General features: G+C 40.7%; 1 protein-coding gene across 6 annotated transcripts in view; it reads right to left on the bottom strand.

Moving 5' to 3' along the window:
* The window catches only part of PCNX1 (pecanex 1), a 168,762-nt gene extending 148,923 nt beyond the window's left edge, over positions 1-19,839 (bottom strand). For all 6 annotated transcript variants that reach the window (XM_082844795.1, XM_082844794.1, XM_082844796.1 and 3 more), the window contains exon 1: positions 19,266-19,839. In XM_082844795.1, the coding sequence (XP_082700921.1) occupies positions 19,266-19,418 (153 nt within the window). In that variant the 5' untranslated portion in view covers positions 19,419-19,839. The remainder of the gene's footprint in view (positions 1-19,265) is intronic.
* Between the last annotated feature and the right edge of the window lie 1,068 nt (positions 19,840-20,907).

Here is a 20,907-nt window from a genome sequence, read left to right on the forward strand (position 1 = left end):
TGAAAATCTGTTGTTTAGTGTATCCACCTTAATTAATGATCTTAGCTGGATCTTCTGGATAACTTGCAGCTTCCACATTAGCACCTGTTGCTTTACCTTGCACTCTGACGTTACAGAGATGGCTTCTTTCATCAAGCTTCATGCACCAACCTCTGCCAGCTCCAAACTTTTCTTCTGCAGCTTCCTCACCGCTCTCAGCCTTCACAGAATTGGAGAGTCAGGACCTTGCTCTGGCTGAGGCTTTGGCTAAAGGGACTGCTGTGGGTGGTTTGATCATCAGGCCACTCGAGCTTTCTCCATATCAGCGATAAGGCTATTTCACTTTCTTGTCATCCACGTGTTCACTGGAGTAGCACTTTTAATTTCCTTCAAGAACTTTTCCTTTGCATTCACAACTTGGCTGTTTGGTGCAAGAGACCTAGCCTTCAGCCTGTCTCGGCTTTTGACATGCCTTCCTCACTAAGCTTAATCATTTATAGCTTTTTATTTAAAATGAGAAATTTAAAGTGAGAGAGTTTCAGTTGAACACTTAAAGGCCACTGAAGGGTTATTAATTGGCCTAATTTCAATACTGTTGTGTCTCAGAGAATAAGGAAGCCTGAGGAAACCGAGAGAGGTGGAGAACAGCTGGAGCAGTCAGAAGACACGTTTACCAATTGTTCGCTGGCTTATGTGGACACGGTTTGTGGTGCCCCCAAACAACTACAACAGTAACATCGAGGATCACTGATCATCACAACAAATAATGAAAAAATCTGAAATACTGCAAGAATCACCAAAATGGGACACAGAGACACAAAGTGAGCAAATGCTGTTGGAAAGATGGTGCCATTAGACCTGCTTGATACAGAGCTGCCAAAACCTTCAATTTGTAAAAAAAAAAAAAACACAGTATCTGTGAAGCACAATAAAGCAAAGTTCAACAAAATGAGGTTTGCTTGTATTAAAATATATATAGTAATGTGGCAGACTAGAGACAGAATGCTACAAAAGATGGTGAGAAAGAAAAAAACTGGAATGTACATTAACAGCAGAGTTTTCCCTCAGTTTCCATAATCATCTTTAGATTACTATTAAGAACAAAAGGAGGGTAAAAAAACAATCATCACGTAATTCCAAAAGATTCTTCAAACAATTCCTGTCTACAATTTCTCAAAGATAGCACACTGAAATTTTAGAAATTTTTCAAAAATGAAGGTAACAAACAGGTATTGGTCCTCAAATAGAATATGCAACAATCCAAACTCTATAGATGGAATTAATGACACAAAAATCCTTTCTAAAACAAATTCACGCTTTCCTCTATGTTGAAATGGTTTCCTGATGAGATTAAATTCCCAAGCCATCAAGCAACAGCCAACCTGAAGTATCGTAAAAAAAATAACTGATATACATCTGGAAATTATAATTGGTTATTAAAATATGTCAGAACAGCAAATAAAAACTGGAATATAGAGATATTCATGCATCTAAAATAAAGACCAGTACATATTTATCTTTCAATATTATCCAGATGGTATTATCTAGAGACTGATTCTGTTCTTTACCAAAAAGCCCCCCAAATGAAATTATAAGAACATTGAGAGGCACCAATGTTTTGTTTTTAATTTAAAAATTTTTTTTACAATTTTTAAAGGTTATTTTTCATTTACAGTTATTACAAAATATTGGCTATATTCTCCATGTTGTAGAATACAACAATCCTTGAGCCTATCTTACACTAAGCGTTTGTACCTCCCACTCCCCTGCCCTTATATTGCCCCCCCCCCGCCCCACTGGTAACCACTGCATCTGTGAGTCTCCTTCTTTGTTATATTCACTAGCCTGTTTTATTTTTTAGATCCTACATATAAGTGATATTATACAGTGCTTGTCTTTCTCTGTCTAGCTTATTTCACTTAGCATAATGCCCTCTAAGTCCATCCATGTTGCTGCAAATGGCAAAATGTCATCCTTTCTTATTGCTAGGTAGTATTCAATTATATATATATATACCACGGCTGCTTTATCAATTCATCTATTGGACACTTAGGTTGCTTCCATATCTTGGCAATTGTAAATAATGCTGCTATGAACATTGGAGTGACTATATCTTTTCCAATTAGTGTTTTTTTTTCAGATATATACCCAGGAGAGGAAATGCTTAGTCACACAGTAGTTCTATTTTTAGTTTTCTGAGAAACCTCAAACTGTGGAAAATACTGTTTTCCACAGTGGTTGCACCAATTTACATTCCCACCAACAGTGCAGGAGGGTTCCCTTTTCTCCACACCGTCTCCAGCACTTTTTATTTGTGTTCTTTTTGATGATAGCCATCCCGACAGGTATGGTGTGCTATCTCATTGTGGTTTTGATATATAGTTCCCTATGATTAGCAATGTTGAGCATCTTTTCATGTGCCTGTTGGTCAACTGCATTTCCTCTTTGGAAAAACGTCTACTCAGTTCTTCTGCCCATTTTTTAATTAGCTTGTTTGTTTTTTTGACGTTGAGTTGTATAAGCTGATTACACATGTTGGATATTAATCCCTTACCAGTCATATCATTTACAAATACTTTCTCCCATTCAGAAGGTTGTCTTTTTGTTTTGTTGGTGGTTTCCTTTGCTGTGCAAAAGCTATTACGTTTAATTAGGTCCCATTCATTTATTTTTGATTTTATTTCCTTTACTTGAGGAGACAGATCCAAAAAAATATTGCGGCGATTTATGTCAAAGCCTATTCTGCCAATGTTTTCCTCTAGGAGTTTTATAGTATCCAGTCTTACATTTAGGTCTTTAATCCATTTTGAGCTCATTTTTGTATATGGTGTTAGAGAATGTTCTAATTTCATTCTTTTACATGTAGCTGTCCAGTTTTCCCAGCACCACTTGGAAGAGACTATCTTTCTCCCTAGTATATTGTTGCCCCCTTTGTCGTAGATTAATTGACCATAAGTGCATGGACTTACTTCTGGGCTCTCTATCCTGTTCCATTGATCTGTGTGTCTGTTTCTGGAGAGGCACCAATGTTTTGATTTACGTGTTTTTCTGAGTAAACCTAACCATCCTGGAAAGAGAATGGGATATCCTATACTAAGAACTATCTTGATTCATATCATAAATTAGTAACTTGACATTTTGCTGTATGAATCACTCTTTTAATCGTTTTATCAGTCTAAATAAATCCCTGAGTAAACTGATAAAAACAATTCATCTCAACGGTAAATATGAGGACCAGAAGCCATCTCATAAAGTCCAACATAAATTGCTTGACCTATTTCTTTTTTTTGACCTATTTCTTTATTCTATTTGTTTCTGATATATTCTATTGAAACAATTTTTCAGGATTTATAGTAAGTGAAAATAAGAAATCTGTCAACATGACTTTGCAATTCTAAAGAACGGAAGCTAGGTTACCTTTTTACTATACCTCACAAAACAATAGTTCAGGATATATTCCGTGAGATTATTTTATAGGCAAACATATGTAAAATAATGGGACTCTTCTTGCACTAGTTAGCTATACTCCTATAAAAGCAGTGTACTATACAAGCACAAAGTAAGTAACAACAGTTCAAATTTAAGGCTTAAAACTCAGAAGAATTTAATTCAATAACAAAAGCATTAAGCCAAAGTAAAACTACAAGGATCAAGCAAAAATAAATATTTTTAAATAAAATACGAATATACACAAAAAATTAGGTTATCAAACATTATTACTTGTGTATTCTTTTATGTTTCACTCAAATAGAACGGAATAAATTGCAAGCTGAGGTCCTAGCACAAGAATGTAAGTCGGTAAAATTTATAATTAAAAGTATACTAGCTCTCGGGCTTCCAAGGTGGCGCAGTGGTTGAGAGTCCGCCTGCCGATGCAGGGGACACGGGCTCGTGCCCCGGTCCGGGAAGATCCCACATGCCGCGGAGCGGCTGGGCCCGTGAGCCATGGCCGCTGAGCCTGCGCGTCCAGAGCCTGTGCTCCGCAACGGGAGAGGCCACAACAGTGAGAGGCCTGCATACCACAAAAAAAAAAAAAAAAAAAAAAGTATACTAGCTCTCTTGAGAGTACTAACAAAACCCATATTTCGTTTTTGCCCTGAGCTCACTCAATTGGCTTGAAACAGAATGATGGTATTGCATGCTATATAATCCACTTCTTCCTTTAAAAGTAAATGCTAAAATAGGGAGTGCATCACACACTAGACGTTAGGTGAGATAAATATGAAAGCTGCCTACCAGAAAAAAAGAATGGAGAGTATAGCTTACTACCACCATTTCCTCAGCTTCCATAACGGCAACTCTGACACACTTAAATCAGTAAATAAGATTTTTATTCATTCATTCAACATATATTTACTGAACACCTATTAAGCCCCAGATATTCTTCTAAGGACTGTAAACACTGCGACAAATAGGATCCTTCCTCTCCTTGAGCATCTTAAGGAGGATGACTATTGTTTTACCAAGTGCCAGGTACTTTAAATGGATTGCCTCACAACAATCCTTTGAAGAAAGTGCTATTATTATTTCTATCTTACAGATAAGAAAACTTAGACAATGAAGTCATTGCCTGAAGCCAGTAAGTGGCAGAAACAGGATTTACATCCAGTCTGACTCTAGTGGTTAAGAATCTGAGTTTTTAACCACTACACTAGACAGTCTCCCTCCAAGGCAGTGTTTCTCAACTTTTTTTTTTTAATTATTGCTCTCCTAAGGAGTCTTTTTAGGCATTTTTTCCCTAATTACTCCCTGTGAAATAATAAAAAATACATAGATTGGCTTCTGTCCCCGGTTCTTGATACAGAGCTCCTAAAACCCTTGCGGTTTCCTAAATGTAAGAGCGCAAGGAGCATCTTCTGTTCTAATATTTGGTCTTTGGCTCTGGTTCCTGTCACCTAAATCCCTTGGAAGTTCCTGGGTGATGGGAATGCCTTTTGTTCTAATGAGGTGACTCTGGGTGGACTCCTGGATGGGGGCTGGTCACCAGAAAGACCAAGCCATGATTGGAAGCTTGGGATTTTCAGCCTCATCTCTCATTCTCCACAGGGGAGAGGGGCTGGAAATGGAGTTAATAATTGATCATGCCTATGTGATGGAATCTCCATAAAATCCCAATAGTATGACGTTCTGAGAGTTTCCAGGTTGGTGAACACAGGGAGGTGCTAGAGGGTGGCACACTCACAGAGGGCATGAAAGCTTCGTGCTCTTTCCCGCATATACTGCTCTATGCATCCCTTCCAGCTGGAGGTGCACCTGTATCTTTTATCATAGCCTTTTATAATAAACTGGTAAACAGTAAGTAAACTGTTTTCCTGAGTTCTGTAAACCTCTCTAGGAAATCAATCAAACCTCAGGATGGGGTCACAGGAGCCAGTGATTTACAGTGAGTCGGTCAGAAGCACAAGTAACAACCTGGACTTTGGACTGGCATCTTAATTGTGGGGAAGAGGAGCAGTCTCGTGGGACTGAGAACTTAACCTGTGGGATTTGACGCTGTCTCCAGGTGGACAGCATCAGAGTTGAATTAAACTGTAGGACTCCCAGCCAGTGTCTCAGAGAATTGCTTGTGTGGGGGAAAACCCCACACATCTGGTGTCAGAAGTGCTGTGAGTATAGCAGTGTGAGAGTAAAGGAGAAACACACAGAAGTGCAGGTTTTCTAAACACTGCCCCTCATGAAAGTTTACCACCACAGGAACACTGTATATCTATATATACTGTGTGCACATCTGTACTTTGTACACAAAAATATTTGACTACCACCCCCCAACCCAAGAACTAATTTTTGCCCCCTTGAGGACAACAACATACCCACTAAGAAGGAATGCTCTAGAGCAAAGTTTCGCAGCCCCAGCGCTGTTGACATTTTGAGCCCGATCATCTTATATGTTGCTGGGGGCTGTCCTATGCAATATAGGATGTTTAGCACCTTCCCTGGCCTCTACCCGCTAGAAACCAAGAGCACCGCTGTGCCAAAGCTAGGTCAGAATTTCCCGAAAAGTGCCAGTCCTTGAAACAATTGCTTCCCTTGCTGCTATTGACCTGTTCATAAGGACCACAGTTCCAGATTTTGTTCATAAAAGACTGTAATGGACAGGATATAAACAGACTGCAAATGTTGCATCTCTGTAGCTGGAGTGAAGGAGCACATGTAATAGTAGTAGCAGCGGCGAGAAGAAATAGTATTTTATAGAAACACAGCAAGGAAAGAGGCCTGTATAAGACCAACTAGTAAAAGGATATCAAATTTTCGTAAAATCCATTTATAATACAGGCATACCTTGGAGATATTGCAGGTTTGCTTCCAGACCACTGCACTAAAGTGAAGAGCACAGTAAAGCAAGTCGCACAAATTTTCTGGTTTCCCAGTGCATGAACATATGTGTGTATATATATATATATATTTACACTATACTGTAGTCTATTAACTGTGCAATAGCATTATGGCTAGAAAAAATGTACTTGTTACCTTATTTTTTTGTACTTTTTACCTTATGTATTTTTACCTTAATGTAAAAATACTTTATTGCTAAAAAATGCTAACCATCATCGAAGCCTTCAGCAAGTCAGAATTTTCTTGCAATTGTAAACAACGACCACCGATCACCATAACAAATTTGATAATAATGAAAATTTTGAAATATTGTGAGAATTACCAAAATGTGACACAGAGACACAAAGAGAACAGTGCTGTTGGGAAAACGGCACCAAAAGACTTGCTCAATGCAGGGTTGCCACAAACCTTCAACATGTTAAAAAATGCAGTACCTGTGAAGCGTAATAAAGCGAAGCACAGTAAAACGAGGTATGCCTGTACATTCTATAGAACAAGGCTAACTAACCTCTCCCACCAAAATGATGAGTGAGACAAATTATCTCACTTTAACTGTATGTGAGAACCGTAACTAAATCCCTGGGAGATTTATAATGGGCTTCCACTGTATTCATATAATATGCTAGTTGGGGAGGGGAGCCAAGATTAAAGATATAATTAGATGGTGATTTCAAGGCCAGCTCTGAGAGTTCTAGATTCAGAATACATATTGAAAAAGATCCAGGGACACTTAGTTCATCCCAATCAATCACAAGTAGGCTTTCAGAAACAGATTAATCAGAAAAGCACCGTGCAAGACTGTGGAGGAACACGGTGGAGGGTGACCGTGATGGTCCTCCGGAGGCCAGAGGGAAAAACGGCAGAGGCAATCTACATAACCCTGAACCAGTGGTTTAACTTCTAGGAGCCTCTGTTTCCTCATCAGAAAAATAGGGATAAAAACGGTATCTTCACTTCACAGGGCTACAATGAGTATTTAGTGAGAAAACTTGAAAGGAGATAGTGCATGGGCATATAATAGCACAAGAACTATCTGACTTTGTTAATAATGCTTGAGCAATGTAGTGACAAATCTGAGATAAGCAAACAAAGAGACCTCTGAGTAGAAATGGTTCAGAGAAAACAAAGATTAACTACAAACAAGACGACGACGTAGGTAAGACTTGTGAGACCTCAGAATACACAGAGGTAAACATTAGTCTGATAGTGAACCACCAGAAGTCACTGGAAAATGGACAAATACTTCCATAACATAGTAAAGAAAAAAGAATCTATATTCCAAAAGAAACTTAGTACGCTCAATGGTAAAACACTAAAATTCCCATTAAAGAAGGGTACAAGGCAAGGTTGTTCGTATTTTCAACATTATTTATTACATCAATAGATATGTAAAGTACCATACCAAGCAATTACACAAGAGAAAAAAGTATAAATATTGGGAAGAAGTTAAAATTATTATTTACAAATATAATTGCATATCTGAAAATCCTTTTAAAATAAACAGAAAACTTATTAGAAAGAATAACCTAATTCTACAGTGTCTGGTTGCAAATTTAATAAATTGAAATCAATAGATTTGGATGGGATCCTGGAACAGAAAAAAAGGACATTAGTTAAAAAAAGGAAGAAATCTGTACAAAGTACAGATTGTAAGTTAATAATGGTGTATTAATATTGGTTCATTTCTTGTGACAAATGTGCCACAGTAAACTAAGATGTTAAAAACAGGAGAAACTGGGTGTAGGATACATAGGATCTCTCTGAACTATGTTTACAATTTTTCTATACATCTAGAACTATTCTAAAATAAGGTTTTTTAAAAAATCATGATTTTTCTTACATAATAAGCAACAATCAGTTAGAAAGAATTGGTTGCACTTACAGTAGTGTTAGAAACTAAAATCTAAGAATAATAATCCTAAGGGAAAATGTGCAAGGTTAACATAAAGAAAACTTCTTTAAAAAAAATCTACTAAGGGACATAAAAGAAATGAAGAGTTCACCTTCGCTCAATATTATAAAGACATCAAACTTCCCTCCCTAAAGTAATCCAAAATTCAATACTTTTCAGTAAAAAATTCAGCAACATCCCTGGGAAATGTAACAAAATGGAGGAATAAACATGCAAGAATAGCCAAAGAAATAACAAGAAGAAGAAATAACAAGGTAAGACTATTACTAAGAAGGAAAAATACATAAAACTAAGATTACTAAAAAAAGTATGGTATTGGGCTTCCCTGGTGGCGCAGTGGTTAAGAATCCACCTGCCAACGCAGGGGACACGGGTTCAAGGGGACATAGGATCGTCCCTGGTCCGGGACGATCCCACATGCCACGGAGCAGCTAAGCCCGTGCACCACAACTACTGAGCCTGCGCTCTAGAGCCCGTGAGCCACAACTAATGAAGCCCGCACGCATAGAGCCCGTGCTCTGCAACAAGAGAAGCCACCGCAATGAGAAGCCGGCGCATCACAGCGAAGAGTAGCCCCCCGCACCGCAACTAGAGAAAGCCTGCACACAGTAACAAAGACCCAACTTAGCCAAAAATAAATAAAAGAAAATAAATTTATTTTTTAAAAAAAGTATGGTATTCATGTAAGAAAAGACATATTGATAAAACCAAATGCAAATACCCCCAGGGAAACTTAGATTAGAAAGGTGGCATTTAAATCACTGAGAAAAAGACAGGACTGTTTAATACATTAGGTTGATTGGGACAATTGCCTATCAAAAAAAAATTTTTTTTTAACTAGACACTCATATATTGCTTACAGCAAAATAAATTCCAAATTGGATGAACTATAAAAACTATTAGATGTTTGCAATTAGATTACAGAGGACTAACATATAATTAATTCTTAACATATAACCTAGTAGAAAATGGATAAAACATATGAACTACTACAGAAAAATAGGGAAAAAATGACCCTGAAGCTTATGAAAAGCAGCTCAATCCCACTCAAAGTAGGACAAATGCCAATTAAAACCACTCTAAGATACTATTTCTTACCTATGAAAATCGCAAAACTATGTGAGGCTGTGTCACACAGGAGCACTAAGAGGCTCTGATACACTGCCTGCGGGCATGCCAGTTAAGTGGTACAATTCCTCTGGAGGGCAATTTGGCACTCTCTTTCAAAACTACAAAAGCATTTACCCTGTTGACCAACCAATCTCATTTCTAGGAATTTATCTTAATATTATATCTAGACACATGTGAGATGACATCTGTATGATTATTTCCTGCAGCATGGTTTGTGTTAGCAAAAGGCTGTAAACAAATTAAATATCTATCAGCAGGTAACATGATAAATAATATATCCATGCAATGCATTACTATGGAACTATTAAAAATAAAAAAAATAAACCCAACAAAAGTCCAGGACCAGACAGCTTCACTGGTGAATTCTACCAAACATTTAAAAACCTAATACCAATCCTTCTCAAAGTCTTCCCAAAAACACAAAACAAAGGAACACTTACAAACTCACTTGATGAGGCCAGCATTACCCTGATACCAAAACCAGATACAAGAAAAGAAAATTACAGGCCAATAACACTGATGAATAGATGCAAAAATCCTCAACAAATCAAAACCACAATGAGATATCACCTCACACCTGTAAAAATGGCTAATATCAAAAAGACAATAAAGAGCAAGTGTTAACAAGGATGTGGAGAAAAGAGAACCCTTGTGCACTGTTGATGAGAACATAAACTGGTACAGCCACTATGGAAAACAGTACAGAGGTGCCTCAAAAAATTAAAAATAGGGCTTCCCTGGTGGCGCAGTGGTTGAGGGTCCACCTGCCGATGCAGGGGACACGGGTTCGTGCCCGGGTCTGGGAAGGTCCCACATGCCGCGGAGCAGCTGGGCCCGTGAGCCATGGCTGCTGAGCCTGCGCGTCCAGAGCCTGTGCTCTGCAACGGGAGAGGCCACAACAGTGAGAGGCCCGCGTACTGCAAAAGAAAAATAAAATAAAAAATTAAAAATAGAATCACCATATGATCCAGCAATTCCACTTCTGCATATTTATCTGAAGGAAACGAAAATATTAACTCAAAAAGATATATGCATTCCCATGTTCACTGCAGCATTATGTACAATAGCCAAGACATGGAAGCAAACTAAATGTGCATCAATGGATGAATGGATAAAGAAAATGTGATTATATATATAATGGAATACTACTCAGCCATAAAAAAGGAAATCTTGCCATTCGCAACAACGTGGATAGACCTTGTCTGGCATTATGTTAAGTACAAAAAACCAGAAAGAGAAAGACAAATACTGTATGATCTCATATGTGGGGTCTAAAAACAAAGCAAAACAAAACGCAGACCATAGATACTGTATAAAGCACAGATTGGTGGTTGACAGAGGTGGGGGTAGGGGGTGGGTGAAATGGGTGAATGGGGACAAAAGGTACAAACTTGCCGTTATAAAATAATATATCATGAGGATGTAATGTACAGGTGATTACAGTTAATACTACTGTATGATATATTTGAAAGTTCCCAAGAGAATAAATCTTAAAAGTTCTCATCACTAGAAAAAAACTTCCTAACTATGTATGGTAAAAAATGTTAACCAGATTTATTGTGGTGATCATTTCACAACATATACAAATATTCAAACATTATGTTGTATACCTGAAACTAATATAATGCTATATATCAAGTATATCTCAATTTAAATAAAACACTGAGGAAGCCCAGTTGGTACTGATGCACAGGTGTTTAAGATATATTCAATGGTGGGAATCAGCCGCATAGCACAGGGAGATCAGCTCCACGCGCTTTGTGACCACCTAGAGGTGTGGGATAGGGAGGGTGGGAGGGAGACGCAAGAGGGAGGAGATATGGGGATATATGTATATGTATAGCTGATTCACCATGTTATAAAGCAGAAACTAACACACCATTGTAAAGCAATTATACTCCAGTAAAGATGTTAAAAAAAAAAAAAGATGTATTAAGTGGAGGGAAAACAATATATAGAATGCAGTGGTGGGGGACTTCCCTGGTGGTGCAGTGGTTAAGAATCCGCCTGCCAATGCAGGGACACAGGTTTGAGCTCTGGGCTGCGAAGATCCCACATGCCACGGAGCAACTAAGCCCGTGCGCCACAACTACTGAGCCTGTGCTCTAGAGCCTGCGAGCCACAACTACTGAGCCCACGTGCCATAACTACTGAAGCCTGTGCGCCTAGAGCTCGTGCTCCGCAACAAGAGAAGCCACCGCAATGAGAAGCCCGCGCACCGCAACAAAGAGTAGTCCCCTCTCGCTGCAACTACATAAAAGCCCGCGCGCAGCAACAAAGACCCAACGCAGACAAAAATAAATAAATAAATTTATTAAAAAAAGAATGCAGCGGTGGGAGACGGAGACAGACATTTGAATTTGCGCCTGTAAGCTGCGGTGGGATTCACAAGAAACTATTCACAGTGTTTTTTTTTTTTTTAATTTTATTTATCTATTTATTTAATTTTGGCTGTATTGGGTCTTCGTTTCTGTGCGTGGGCTTTCTCCAGTCGCGGCGAGCGGGGGCCCCTCCTCATCGCGGTGCGAGAGGCTCTCACTGTCGCGGCCTCTCTTGTTGCGGAGCACAGGCTCCAGATGTGCAGGCTCAGTAGCTGTGGCTCACAGGCTTAGTTGCTCGGCGGCATGTGGGATCTTCCCAGACCAGGGCTTGAACTCGTGTCCCCCGCACTGGCAGGCAGATTCTCAACCACTGCGCCACCAGGGAAGCCCCCACAGTGGTTTTTTATGGGAGGTACTGCAGGTGGCAACTGGGAAGATGGTGGCAGATACGAAAGAGGGACTTCACCACCTTTTAGTTTCTTTTTTATTTAACCACGCAAATTTATCCCCAAATTTAAAAATTATTAGATGAAAACATGATTTTTACAAGTTTTTAACAGGGAAGGTCTTTATCACAGGAAGAAAAGTAGCAAATGTAACTACTAAAAATGTTAAATTTATATGCTCAAAAAACTCAATCAGGGCTTTCCTGGTGGCGCAGTGCCTGAGAGTCCGCCTGCCGATGAAGGGGACACGGGTTCGTGCCCCGGTCCGGGAAGATCCCACATGCCGCGGAGCGGCTGGGCCCGTGAGCCATGGCCGCTGAGCCTGCGCGTCCGGAGCCTGTGCTCCGCCACGGGAGGCCACAACAGTGAGAGGCCCGCGCACCGCAACAACAACAACAAAAAACCTCAATCATACACTTAAAAGACAAATTATGGGAAATTTTTAATACATAACAAAGAGCTAATTTTTAAACATACAAGGGGCTCTCAAAAATCACTTAGAAAGAACATGACTTTCAAAAAAGGATAAAGGATACAACAGGCAGCTAAAAGAAAAAAGATATAAATGTCTACTAAGCCTATGAAAAGATACTCAAAGAACCTATTAATAAAAAAACAAAAATTAAAACAAGATACCAGTTTACACTATCACATCAAAAAGACATAATAACCAATGTTGGTGAAAACAAAGGGCAACAGGTCCTTTCATACACTAGTGAGAATAAAAACTGGTACAACATTTTCTGAGGTATAATTTGACATTCAATTTTAAATATACATAATTTGACCCAGCAATTTTTCTAGAAACTTACGCTGTGAACTTCCAGGTGTAAAATCTTATATATACAAATGTGCACCACACTATTGCCACAGCATTGTTTGCTTTTATTCTGGACACTTACTTTGGATTATATGTACTTTTATTTTGGATTATGATTACCACATGGAACAATTTCTACAACTAGTAATATTTTCATGATAAAAACCTAATAATGGCTTTTTAACTGGAGGGTGAAATGCTCAAGAATTATACTATACTGGGTAAAAAGCACTATATAAGCATTACTATTATCAGTACCATAAAAGCCCCTATTACAGCCAGGGTCAAAGTTATTCAGTAATTTATTCACTGCTGAAAAAAAGGAGACGAGTTAAACCAGCAACCTAAGCAGGAAACAATAAGGTATTTTCAGACAGTCACAAATAATAGACTAAAACTCCCAGGTAGTGACTGTTAGCATGAGGTGTTCACCAGCAATCACCTACAGGCTTTTTCTGTTGGTACATCTAGGGGGAGTGGCTTTTCAAAATACACTTGCCTGGAATCTCCCCCAGATACTGATTTATTGGAGTAAAGCAAAATAGGAATGCAGGCAAATTAATTCCCAGTTATTAGATGGTGGGCTTTTTTTTTTTTTTTAAGAAGAAAGGTAATGGCAGCTCTGTCCTATGTTATCTCTTGTGTAGAAGGCTGTGTCATATGGCAGGCCAGCAATTCTCAAGTGAAGTATCATGAGAGACACTAGTAAGGAATATAAAAAGAATTCGTAATAATCTTCCAAAGCTGCTGAGTAACTTCCTTTTAAAAGAAAAGAAAAAGCAGACTCAGGATTATCTCAACATCAGCCTCACGCCAGCCTGTGTTGTGATGTGCACCTTGCTACAGAAGGAAAAGGGATAAGCAGTTACTCAGAATGAGCAGAGGAGTGGAGGGCAGGTAGTTTGAAACCATCCAATGGAGAATTCTAATTCTGCTCACCCCACTAGTGAGCAAAAATATATAGTTATAATTAGCTGAAAGCCACCTGCCAATGCCTAGAACAATGTGAAGAGCTATGTGGTGCACTTTGTGATTTTAGTTACTTTGACTTTCTGTGTTTTACCTACAGATATTCTTTAATAAGGAAGAAAGCCAAGATAGATACACAGTGAAAGTTTGAGTACCACTGACATTGCATAATGATGTGAACAAAAACGATGCTATAAACACTTGTCAGCAGTTGTGTAAGATTACCAAATCAAAGGCAAAGCCAACAATGAAAGGGAAATTTGGAACAAAACACTAACCATGTTAGATATCATGTTAAATTTTATAAATTCTAGGAACTATAACTTTGAACAATTAAACAAGGTTTAAGAAAGCTTTAACATGTTGGATATATTACAATAAAATACTTGATAGCAGAGCAAACCATTACACCCAAGAACACCTATTCTTTCACTAAATGATCTTTTCCATAGAACAAAGATTCACTTGCCTGGTGGGAAGATTATGGGAAATGATGTTCCAGCACAAATAACAAACCTTATAAAGGTCCCCCACCATAAGGCCTACCACAGTGCCCAGCATACAGTCAAGGTTGTGAATGTACGAATTATCCTCTGCATAAAGCCTTCTAGGAAATACCTGCATCCTCCTTCCAATTCCTGAACACTTTACGACACATAAGGGATTAGTCACAGTCTACCTTGTAATATGGTTGTGCATTTGTCTCATTGCTTCTAATTTATAAATTAGGGAAACAGCATTATAGGAGGAAGCTAAGACACTGGTGTCCATTTTGTGTGAATGAGGTCTAAAGTCTTTTTCTTCTTTAGAATTATTTCATGTCATACAATTCTTCATACGTAAAATATCTCAATTCAAAAACAGCCTCACATAGGTTAACGGTCAATGCTTGGTTTAAAAATCATTCAGAATACTCTCCTCTTTTCTCCATCTAAAATGTACCTATCACAGACATATAACCTTTCACTAATTTTTCTTATAAGACACAATTTGATTAATTGTTATAAATTGTAAAATTCCTTAAAGAATAGAATCCCAGCATGGTAAGGGAAAACAGAAAGAAAGCAGCCATGTTAAAGATGATGATACTAAATGCAATATAGTATCCTAGGCTGGATCCTGAAACAGAAAAGGGACACTAATGAAAAAACTGGTGAAATCCAAATAATGTCTACAATTCTACTAGTACTGTACTGATGTTAATTTCTTCATTTTGACAAATGCACCATGGTTACGTAAGATTTTAATATTAGAGGAAGCTGAGCAAAGGGTATATAAGAATCTCTATACTATTTTTGTAACTTTCTTGTAAACCTAAAATTATTTCAAAATACAAAGTTTTTAGGTTGACAACTATGGTGCTTGGATCTGTTTAGTTTATGTCTAGACAACTTTCAGGGAGTGAGGAGGATTAGGAAAACAGCCACATACATGATTCAAGTTTCTCAAATTTGTGACTAATATTCCTGCCTATTCTCAGGGCAGCTGGCACTCAGGTTTCTATTTGGTTTGTACAAAGCTCTACAAATAGGACTTTTTTTTTTCCCCTTAAAATCTCAAAAGGAAATGGCTTGCTTTCCCCTAGGTTTTCTTTTCTTTCTTATTATAACACAAAGCAACAGAGACTAGCACCAACGGTACAAGTTATAAAACATGCAACCCTTCAGGTTCTCATGATAAAGGAAGGAAAGGAAGTGTGAACTATTTTACAATTCCAGCAAAGAAAGCATTTAATAACTTTTAAGAGGACACGGAGAGGAACCAGAGGAATCAGAATCAGTAACTATTCCACTGTGGTTTGGTAAAATTCATCTGAAATGCTAAAGAAGTCAACAGTATAGTAGAATCTACAGAATACTTGTTGTAATCTGTGCTTTTCCATACCATTACTCTATGCTATCCTAGTGTTACTACCCCGGTGTCCCAGATGTCCTAGCCCACCTACAAAATAATTCTCTGTCCTCCCCAGCTATGCACAGAGACACAGGAAAACCGTTTGATTTAACTCAGATAAAATAACAGAAAGACTCAATCAATCTTCTCTCAAAGAAACATTTCTGCTTGTTTACCAATTACCTAACTGTGAAAATTATCTGAGTGCAGAGAATAGGAAAAATCAAATAGAAGTTGTTTTGTGATATATGTTAGTGCAGTAAACATCCTTAGCTTGGACTAAGAAAAGTTTGGATTAAAAAGTACTTTAAGACAAATTCTGCCTATTATCAAAAACAGAATATTACTGAAATCATTTATTCAACATTCCGTTGAAAAAGAAATTTACAACCATTGACACTCTTTTTTGCAAAGTGTTGAGAAGAGATGGGAAGACAAGTACTCTCAATCCTGTTGATGAAAATTTAAATTAGTACTGCCTTTCAGGAGGGCAATTTGGCACTTTTTACCATTTTCTCCTTTTCCAAAACTTTTTCCTTGGCTTCTGTTATGGGTTCCTCTCTTCATTTTCCTTTTACCTTTCTTGTCTCCTTTGCTGATTTTTAACTGCTGTTAGGCTTTGGAGTTCTGGCCAAGCCATTTTCTTTTTAATGAATTATACTTTCTCCCCAGATATTCTAGTCTGTGGCTTGGACTGTCCTCTATAATGCTGATAACTTCCAAGTAAACATTTACCAATCTTCTTTGCTAACTGCCCCCAGACTAGGATCAATCCCCTGACTAAAAGCTCAGGGTCATTCTGTACTTACCTTTTCACAACAATTCTAATGCTTGTAATTGTTCATTATCCCCAAGCTAGACTTGAACTTCCTTGAAGGCAAAAGCTGTGTTTTGCTCATTTCTAATCATTCATTTCATATTTGAGTTCTCACTATGTGCTTGGCACTGAACTAGGTCTTGACAACACAGCAGTAAACAAAAAGTCTCTGCCCTCTTAGAGTTTATATTCTAATGGGATAAGAGAGACATTAAGTAATAAATATATACCAATTTGTAACAAGTGCTATTAAATAAAGGAGGGTAGGAGGGCTAGGAAGTATTGTAGGAGCTGGGAAGTTGCTATTTTACAGTGGTTATCAAGGAAAGCCTCACCTATAACTGAAACCTGAAATAATAATAAGTGCAGCATGTTAAGTCACACATATATCTGGAGGGGAGGAGTCATCCAGAGGGAGAATAGCAAGTGCAAAGGCCCTGAGGCAGGAACACACTTATTGTGTGGGGAAAATTGTAAGAAGGCAAATGGAGTGGGGGGGGAGGGTAAACACATGGGAAGGGAGGCTCTGAGCTGAGTGCCATGATCTGACTTATGTTTTAAGGAATCACTCAGACATCTTTATGAATAGAGAATAACGAATGGAAGCACTGACCCTCATTAGAACACTGCAACAACCCAAGAGAAACATAATGATGGCTTGAACCAAGGGAGTGGTGATGATGATTAGCTGGATTCTAGTTAGGTTTCGAAGATAGAACCCACAAGATTTGTTGATGAACCGGATGTGAAGAGAGAGGAAGAGAAGAATCAACGAGAGCTTTTTAAAGGTTTAGGAAAAACAGAGTTGCCATTAACGTAAACAAGAAAGTCAGAGAAGCAATTTTATTTTCCCAGAACCCAGCAAATTGCCCAGCACACAGTAGACATTCAAATATTTATTTGTGAATTAAATTTAACTGAATAAACTCCCAAAAAGAAGCAGTGAACTCAGTGCTTTCCATTTGCTCTAATAATGCCTTAATAACACCAAGAGTCTTAGCTGAGAACCAGCTTCAGTTTTAAATTTACAATTCTCCTGGATATAAAAGAAAACTGCTATAAAGAGCTCTGTGACAGCCTGAGGATTCTTACACCCAAAGTAATTAACCTGTTCATTAATTATGTCATATTCCTGGAAGATAGAGAAGTGCAAATAGAACTAACTCCCTGGGCCAGAATTAATGGAAAATTATAACACTTTGTGATAAATTTTCAGAAAGTGACAAGACTGAACAAGTCCCTAAAGAAATAAGCCATCAGTTACTCAGTATTTTTTTTAAAACGGCTTTTTTACCTCTAGCAGCAGGTCCCTCCCAAACGATTTCAATGAAAAATTAAAAGTTGTTGAGAATGTGAAATTTAGTACATCTTCCTCCACTTTTTCTGCCAAGTAGTGTAAATGAGCTTCACTTAGGAAAGAAATGGGTATCCTCACCAGATTTTCTAAGCCAGCACCCTTACTACAGCTCCACGAAGAACCACAACGTTAACAGAAATATATTCAAAGGCATTCTCCTAAAATAAATAGTTACCAATCTTTCCTCCCTTCTGGTTACTTTAAAATTTTAACTGAAGCGTTAAGTATCACCTCTCTTCCACATTAGTCTCCCTAATGCCCCACCCTAACCCAATGTGTTTTAAAAAAGAAAATGCGCTCACAGCTTTCGGCGAAAATATATCTTAAAAACCTAGATCGTTCGGAGAAACTGATCGTACTGAATTCATCAACAGGCAGTACTTTCCTTTCTTCCTATCAGTACAAGGCCTTGAACCAACCCAAACAAATCTGCTGAAATGCCAGCCAGATTCCCCGTATCTCCCCCGCTCCCTACCCCCAAAGCTGGCCTGGAAATAACAGCCACTGACCACGGAGCCGAACAGAAAAGAACCACTGGTAAGCAAAAACAGGATTTTGAGAGGCAGGAAGGGCGAGAGGCAGATTTTCAACCACTACGTCTAAGCAAGTAAGAGCCCGGACTCCCCACAAAATATATTCCGCACCGAGCGGCACACATTCTTCCCTGCGGCTCCAAAAGCTCCGCACCCGGATTAGAGGCGAGGTGGAGGGAGAGTACTCCCCGGAGAGGAGGAGCGAGAACTGCCTCAGGGGCAGGGAGTGCCCCAGGGGTGTCCGGCGCCCGAGGAACGGAGCGCAGATAAGCACGCGCGCCAGGGACGGATGCGGCGGCCCTTGGGAGCAGAACGCTCGGCGCCCACCACCAGACGCGGAGGCAGGGAGCCCCACTCGGGCTTCACCCACCCGGCTAGAAAGGCTGGAGAGGGCAGGATCAGGAACCCCGAAGAAGGGGCCTAGGAAGCTACTACTTCCCAGAAAACGGGCTGGGCGCCCGGGGGCGGGAGGCGGAGGCTGCTGCTGATTCGCTTCTCCTGTCATCACTGAAATAGGGGAAGCCCTCCAGGGAGAGGACAGTGGGGAGTACGGTGGGGGAGGGGAGCACCAGAGCGAGGGGGGCGGCGGGCCCCTAGGGGACCGGGGCGCGGGATGGTGGGGGGCGGGCACCGGGAAGGGGAAGAGGTCGCACCCCCAGCCCGGAGCCAGGGAGGCGCGACCGCCCGCCGGACTCGGGAAACCCGGCCCGCCAGAAGGGTATGGAGCCGCCCTCCTCCCCGCCCCCACACTCACCATGTAGAGGGTGAAGGGCAGGCCGAGCAGAAAGAGCCACAGGTAGAGGTGCAGCGCGTTCACGAAGGTGGCCTGGTGCGGGTCGTAGTACCAGCCCCCGCTGAGCGCGGCCCACACCCCCTGCCGGAGGATCTGCAGCGTCTGCGACCCCATCCCCACCCGGCGCCGCCGCCGCCGCCGCCGTCGTCGCCGTCCCCGCCCCGGCCCCAGCTCTGCCTTGGTCGCCGGAGCCCGCAGCTGCCCAATCTATCCCCCTCCGGAGCTCCGGGAGAGCCGGCCGGCGCTTCTGCGGTCGCTGGGGTTGCTGCAGGAGGAGGAGGAGATCGAGGAGGAGGAGGAGGCGAGCGGCGGGGCGGAGGAGAGCGGAGAAGAGGTGGGGACCGGCCTTCGGAGCGCCGCCGCCATCTTGTTTCCTAACACCCGGAGCTGGAGCCAGGCCCCCGCCGCCCGCGGCCCGCCAGCGCCGCTGCCACCGCCGCGACCCCCGCCGGCCGCCAGCCCAGAGCCTGGCGGAGAAGGAGGCCCGGCGCTCGGGAGGCACCGGGAGCAAGCCGCGCCCCCTCCAGCTCCTCCTCTCCTCTCCCTCCGCCCCTTGATCCGGCTCCCCGCGGGTGCGCGCAGCGCCTCCGCAGCTGCGGGCGCCTCCTGCTGGCGCCCGGGGGAAGCGCGAGCGGACGCGGACGCGGGCCCGGGCCGGGCCCGGGGGCGGGGCTGCTGAGGTTCCGGGGATAGCGAGTCGAGGCTGTGGTAGACCCCACTGCGCTCCCGGTACCCAAAGCTGGCAAGTTCCTTCACCAGTCCAGAAACCGGGTCTTCCACCCCCCGAAACCTTGTCAGCATCCTGGCTGACGAATTACGATATTTATTAAAGGCCTAGGAACAATGAGGCTCATATCTGAGATACTCCTTGAAGGCCGGAAAGAATTAGGTACAGCTGATGACGGTTGAAAACTCACAAACGCACCCACTTTGAGCAAGAGCTGTGTTGGTCCATAAAGTGAGCTGGAGGCCCTTGACTGAGAAAAATAACCACGGCCAGGATTGGACAGATTTACTACTTACAAAGACAGATAAATTAACAGAAGTTGCAAGAGGTGTAAAGGTATGGGGTGGACAGGTTGATCATTGTACACGGTGATTTTATTTTTTAACGTGCTGTAACTTGTAGCCATTTTTATTAATGGGCCAATTTAAACAGGGTTGAAAGATTAACGGCGTCTCCACCCCAAGTCACAACAGGGTCTCGTACTTTTCTTTTTATAGCTGTAAAGTCTGGGAATCATTCTTGGCTCTGTGTAATGTTTATATGGCATGTCTGATCTCATTGAATAAAATTTTTTTTTAAAAAGTTTGAAGTTTGAGTTTATGATAGCAATAAATGTACTCTCTATTCCTGGATTAAAGTTGCTATAATTAATGAGAAAAGCAAGAGAGCCAAAAGAAATCCGTGGTGACGTTTTAAGAAGAATATTGAAAAACAATTGCAATACCTCCCAGAGTCACACCACTTTACAGTTCAAACATTTCCACACCCATTTCATTTGACCTTCACAATACTCCTGTAAGGGCAGCATACAGGCTAGCCTTACTTTATGAATTAGGAAACCCAAGCACAAAGAAACTAAGTGGTTGCCCAAGTAGT

Source organism: Leucopleurus acutus, assembly GCF_964270905.1.
Source record: "Leucopleurus acutus genome assembly, chromosome: 1".
In the NCBI taxonomy this organism is placed as follows: domain Eukaryota; kingdom Metazoa; phylum Chordata; class Mammalia; order Artiodactyla; family Delphinidae; genus Leucopleurus; species Leucopleurus acutus.